The sequence below is a fragment of the Henckelia pumila genome, chromosome 3 (assembly GCF_033568475.1).
Source record: "Henckelia pumila isolate YLH828 chromosome 3, ASM3356847v2, whole genome shotgun sequence".
NCBI classification, from domain to species: Eukaryota; Viridiplantae; Streptophyta; class Magnoliopsida; order Lamiales; family Gesneriaceae; genus Henckelia; species Henckelia pumila.
The window spans coordinates 194,001,982-194,008,939 of record NC_133122.1 but is presented as its reverse complement, the minus strand read 5'-3'; the positions used below and the strand labels follow the sequence as shown (position 1 = coordinate 194,008,939).

Sequence of the window (6,958 nt, the reverse complement as noted above, 5' to 3'; positions counted from 1 at the left end):
TGTATATTTGTGTGTTGTGGTTTATGTTTTTATTTTTATTATTTGATTTTTGGAATTTGTTCTTCGAGTTTCTAGAATCTTATAATTGATCATATTGTCTATTGAAAAAAATATGATAGCTATACGTGATTACAATGATTTAATTGTCAATTTTGTGCAACAAAAAGCACTAGGGGTATTTTGTTATTAGATTTACCTTATAAACTTCATTTCTTATAATTTAATAATTATAGCATATCAGTTTATTAAATTAGATATTGATGATAATTATGTTCATTTAATTATTAACTGTATGTAATATTTTTATTTAATAAAAAAATTATATAAAACCTTTCTTTAACAATTAGCCTAGTGTCTCTGAATTTATGGAGACGGACCTGTATACATAAGCTTAAAATTGATATTTACCTTAAAAAATTATTATATTCTCATTCTGGTTTAGTTTTATAACATGATTTATCAACCCATTCGCGATCCAAATTGTACCACAAAGCTTGAAAAATAAGTTATTCGGCCATTTCAAGTTTTATTTTATGTGATAATTTTCAAATTGGAAAATTTTAATTAAATTATATCCCTCAAACTTAATTAGATCACGGACCACCTTCTCTCTTTCCATCTACTTCAATCATGCAAATTTGTGTCGATACAAGCATAAATACATAAACATACAATATAGAAATGTTGAAATATATATATATATATATATATATAGAAATGAATGCACAAGCATACATGCTTACACGTCCTAAGGTACGTAGTATTTGACAATAAATTCACATGTGACAATTTTGTAATATTCTCTGTTACATTACATTGACAATAATTTCACATACTTGAGATTGCTTATAAGAAGAATTTTTTAGTTTTTTCCTTCGTAAAATTAAATTTTGTGAAGTAGAAAATTTCAAACATTACATAAGAATAAATAGCAAGAGAAAATTATCCTCACGTGACGTTAATAGCCCATTAATTTTGATAATTTTAATATTTTTTTTCAACATGTCGTTAATATTGCATCAATATCGCTGATGTGACGCTGAGTACTCCGACCCGTGTATTGTCATATTAATACTACTAATTAAAAATAATTAAGATTGTAAAAAAATAAGAAGACAAAAAACGGACCGATCAAATTCGACAATATAGATTACTAAAATTTTAAAAGAAAAAAGAAAGAAAGAAAACATGTGATATCAAAACTTAATTTTCTCAACAAAATATAGATTACTAAAATTATAAAAAAAAAAACAGAAAAGAAAAGAAAAAAAAAAAAGCAAACATGTGATATCTTTAATTGCAACGAAGGATATCGTGGTTTAATGAATTTATTATTTAAAAAAAATGTAATTTTTCTCATTCAAATATATGTGTAACGCTACATGTACACGGAGTGTTATAATCATATAATTTCAAGTGCATTGTATAATCCAATGTGTAATATTTCGTATACATATAGCATTACTCATATATATATATATATATATATATATATATATATATATATATATATATAATACCTTCCAAACAATAATTCAACACCTTTATCAGTGGTAGTTTTCGAAAGATAAAAAAAATCAACATTGGCTTTTTCCAAGGACATATAATTAACCATCACACAATCTAAAGGTTGAAAAAAGCATCTCTGTTGCGCTTTACAAATATTCATATTCCATTATCATCTCTTTCTCTGAAAGCGGAATCATTTTCTTTTCAATTACACCACTTTTTTCTTTTACTACTATTTCTTTATTTTCGACGTTTTGATCTCTATTTTTACTGTTTGGTAAGACACAAAAAATGTCAGTTTACACTTTACTAGCTAGCTGAATCATAAGCTTAATTCTATACAGATAAAAAAATGGAAGATGAAATCAAGAATCTGTGTAATGTTAGCATAGCGGTGATCACTTGTCTCTGTTACTGCCATCTGATTTCATCAAGATTACCCAAAGGAAAATGGCGCCTGCTTTCTTTTCTCCCTGTTTTCTCCCTTTTCGCAGCTCTTCCTCTGTTTCTAACCTCTGCTTTCTTCGCCGCAAACATCGCTTTCCTCTTCACATGGCTCGCCAATTTCAAGCTACTCCTTTATGCCTTCGATCAGGGCCCGCTTTCATCCAACCCCACTAAATCTCTCGTCGTTTTCGTGATCATGGCCGCCTTTCCGTTCGTGATAAGGCCGGAAAACCGCACCCCGCCGCCGCGGAAACCCAAGAAGCTGCCGCTGAATTTGGCCACCGAGATCCCGGTTTTCTTGCTGCTGCTAGCTGTGTTGACCGACCAGAAAGAACACGTACACCCCATTGTTTTGTTGCTCGGGTACTGTTGTCTGGTGTTTTTAATGGTGGATGTTATAGTTTCTGCATCGAGTTTCTGGGTTCGGGTTCTTGTCGGGCTGGAGCTGGAGCCCGCGTCGGACGAGCCGTACTTGGCGACCTCCCTTCAAGAATTCTGGGGCAGGAGGTGGAACATAACGGTCAGCAGCTTGCTGCGCCAGGTGATATACAAGCCCGTTCGATCGGCGGCCGCGGCGGTGCTCGGGAGAGATTGGGCGGCGGTTCCGGCCGTGGTGGCGGCGTTTCTTGTGTCCGGGCTCATGCACGAGCTGTTGTTTTGGTACGTTACGCGGGCCCGGCCTTCTTGGGAGACCACGGCTTTCTTTGTGGTTCAAGGGGTGTGTGTGGTGGCGGAGTTCGGTCTGAAGTTGGCTCTGGACCGGAAGAAGTGGCGGCTGCCGTCGTCGGTGCGGTGGTTGTTGACGGTGGGGTTTGTGGTGGGGACTAGCTTCTGGCTTTTCTTTCCGCCGTTGATCAGGAACGGTGCCGATGCGAGAGTACTCGAAGAGTTCCGGTTCGCCGGCGAGGTTGTGAGGCAGAAGTTGTCGGAATCATGGTTGTATATCGGCCGGAAACGGGGATGATTTATTACATATAATCCTTTCCTTATTGTGTCATTTTTATATAGTTTTGATATCTTAAAGATTCGATCACGTACGAGATATTAATGGAATAAACTTTTCTGTGTAGCTAGTGATTTTGAGTGACAACATATTATATTCAATAATTCATTGTAAATGGTCTCAATAATTCATTTCATTACCTGAATGGGTAAATTAGTTCTTTGGCAGCATTATATACTTTATGCCGCTCCACATGCATAATAGCCATTGATTAAAGCGTGTTATAAATATACGTGAGATCCACATGTTCCAACGACTAAATAAATAGAACGAAATATTCCGTTCTTGGCATCATCTTTCCATGAATTCAAACGAGTACTTCAAGCCAATTTAATTTATACAAAAGATAATTCGTTTTGCGTGCTAGCTAGTTTCACTCCAAATTAAAAATTAATTAGAGTGCTACATCAAATATTAAAAATTAATATTTAATTCGTTTGCATATCTATAAATATTGGAAAAAGTATACTTTTGGTCCTGCAATTTGCACATTTTCCATTTTTGGTCCTGTTAAAAGTAAATTTGCAATTTTAATTCTGTAAATTGCATTTTTTTTTTCATTTTTGGTCCTATTAACATTGAATTCGCATTTTTAGTCCTGTAACTTTCATGAATTTTCATTTTAAGTCTTGTTAACACTGAATTTACAATTTCAGTCCTGTAACTTGCATTTTTTTTCATTTTTAGTACAGTTTACATATAATTTTCATTTTTTTTATCTTGTAACTACCATATATTTTTATTTTTAGTCATATTATCGATGAATTTATAGTTTTAATTCAATAAATTTCATATTTTTTTTATATTTTTATTCATAATATATTATGATTTACATATTTTAAAACTTTTAAAATTTAAATGAATCAACAAAAATTCAACTAAAAATTATTTGAAATTTTTTTTATCTTGTGACAAGCATAGATGACGTGAGTACTTAAGATTTTGTTTTAAAAAAAGACCATAAATCCAAACTCAAGAAACAAAATACCAAAACGAAAATGTAATTTTGGTCGGATATAAAATTTAAAATAAAAAATTATATGGTTCGATTTCATATTATATATCAAAACTAAAACCAAAAAAACATGATTCACATTAGATTAATAGTTTAATTTATATTATGTATTTTATAAGATGATATTTAGTGTAAAATTGTTTTGAATAATTTTAGTTGAATTTTTGTTATTTAATTCATTTAAATTTTAAAACCTTTAAAATATGTAAATCATAATATATTATATATAAAAATATAAAAAAGTATGAAATTTATGAAATTAAAAATATAAATTCATCGATAATATGACTAAGAAAAAATATATAGAAGTTACAAGACAAAAAAGTGAAAATTCAATGCAAATAGGACTAAAAATAAAAAAAAAAATGCAAGTTACATGACTAAAATTGTAAATTCAATGTTAACATGACTTAAAAGTGAAAAATTCATGAAAGTTACATGACTAAAAATGCGAATTAATGTTAATAGGACCAAAAATGAAAAAAAAAATATGCAAGTTACAAGACTAAAATTACAAAATTGTTTTTAACAGGACAAAAAATGGAAAATGTGCAAATTATAGGACCAAAATTATAATTCTCCCCTATAAATTACAATTATTCCTTCCATCCAAATTCAAAAATTAGAGATCTACTTTTAAGTACAAGTTGTAGCTTCTTGAAGAACATCCAAAGGGTTCTATATATTGTTTACTCGCATCGTTCTTCGAATGTTTTAGCACATGCTTTGACTCGAAATGTTGTGATGGCCAAGCATAAATGTGGGATGGGGATGATGCTATTACTCGTTTTATTAGGCCTTTTGTACAGCGTACTTTCGATTTGGATGACAATTAATATATATCACTTTTATGTTATAAAAAAAATAAATCAAGAGTAGTACTACGTGATCTACGCACGTCGCACAAGTCAATATGCAAGAGTTTCCATAGTTTGAACTTCGATTTAGTGGCTAAAGCATTTAGCTAGGTATAGTAGGGTTAATGAGTATAATCAATAATATAGAGTTAATATGGTAAATCATTGAACCATTAGATCTATGATTGATATATTGAACTCTACTATATAATAGAATTATAATAAACTCACAAACAAATTTTATTATAGGTGATTTTTGCATGTGGCAAAAATCGATTATGCACGTACACATACAAGCACATATATATGACACAAACCATAGCAGAATATCAAATGATAACTCAACTCACAAACTGATCATATCGAGCTAATTAAATTATACAGATAGTTTAATTAGCTCGTTGGTCCAACATGAACCTTATTCATAAGCAAACATCACATAATACTAGTGCTTCTATGCACGCGATATAACCGAGGCCTAACAGTGAGGCCAATGCTTGCACTTCTTAGGTTTGGGCTTAAAATGTCCATCTACTTCTCCTGATGCTTCTTCATGGTCTCCGGTACCCTCGTGGCACGGAGGGTGGCGGCAGTGCCATGGGTGGTGGTGGTGGTAGTGCCCTCCATGCCATCCATCCACTTCAGCGTCACTCTCTTCCAAAGAATCCAAACAAGAGTACTACCAGTTATATATATATAGTTCTTTTATGGTGCCCAACAATTATGTCCAACTCCGTGCCCACTATGTATAAGTCAACTCACCAATTGTGTTGTTCAACTCACCTATTGTACATCGTGGGCACGGAGTTGGGCATAGTTGTTGAAAATCATAAAAGAACTCTATATATATATATAAATATATATATATATATATATGATGCATGTATATCCCGGATCATGTACAAAAATTAAATAACAAGACTGAAATGGTTGCCATTACGTACGTTTAAGACTCCACATTAGCGAAGGATCTCGATAATGACAGATAAATGATGATCATGATGCATGTTATTAATATTGACTCAATGATCAATGATTTCGAAAATAAAAATGTAAAGAAAAGAAGAGAAACAAAGAGTCGGCATTAAGGAAGCTGCTATAAAATGTTTGAACTCACTAGTTTCAGTGACCGTGGTCGTCGTCGCGGGATCAGCTCGAGCAGCAAGAGAAACCATGCTGGAAGATATCAGCATCATTACAGCAAACAGAAGGCCAAGAAACATTAAACTCTTGGAACCCATTTTTCTATTATTGTTGTAATATTGAAGTTCTGATCAAAACTTTGGATGAAAAATGTCTCCAAGAGTTGTCTCAATTTATAGGCGAGCTTCTGCATACAACGATTGACTAGTTGGATAGAGGAGTCAAGATTTTATGTATAAATAATCAAATAATATGATCAGTTTCATCTCAGGAAGTAACCATTTGTTTACTCTTTTTTAATTTCTTGTATTACAATTAATCTCCATGACCAAGCTTCATTATCTCAAAGTTGTATATGAGTACGTACAGCTTGTCTGCACGTACGAGTCAATCGACCGCATAAGTGGACAAGTATATATATATGTTCTTTGATCTAATGAGAAGAGCTATTTAAATTATAATAAATTTTAACATGTATATTACATACATTGTAAAATTGAAATGATGGGGTTGTGTAGATAAGATAATGTTTGTCGTTTTACCAAAAAGTATAGTTGATGATAATTGTACAAATACTCAAGTCTTTTTAAATTGTACGTACAGTAACTCAAATATCATGTTTTGACTGTTTATTTGAGTTAGCTATTGAAAAAAAAAAACAAGAGCTCCGTATGTTATCAAATATTGAGCTCATCAATATTTTCCTCGAATGTGTATCAACAATACACATTTATATATAATATATATTTTGTATGAGATCTGGTATTTTTGTCACTTTGCGATTTTGATCCTCTATGTTTTCATATTTCAGTTTTAGTCCTTCATGTTCCTATTTTTGGCAATTTCGGTCATTTTTATTCGAAAATGCTTACATGACACTATACACGTCAGCTCCACATCATAACTGAATTGGTGTCACGTCTGCGCCACGTCGGAAAAAAGACTAAAATTTCCAAAAAAATATAGATAGCAGACTAAAACTGA

At 32.0% G+C, this 6,958-nt stretch overlaps 1 protein-coding gene across 1 annotated transcript; it reads left to right on the top strand.

The window, feature by feature from the left end:
- The first annotated feature begins 1,681 nt into the window (after window positions 1-1,681).
- Window positions 1,682-3,107, top strand: LOC140892346 (probable long-chain-alcohol O-fatty-acyltransferase 3). Its single transcript, XM_073301197.1, has one exon. The coding sequence runs from the start codon at window positions 1,862-1,864 to the stop codon at window positions 2,918-2,920; it is 1,059 nt and encodes a 352-aa protein (XP_073157298.1). The 5' UTR covers window positions 1,682-1,861; the 3' UTR covers window positions 2,921-3,107.
- Window positions 3,108-6,958: the final 3,851 nt, after the last annotated feature.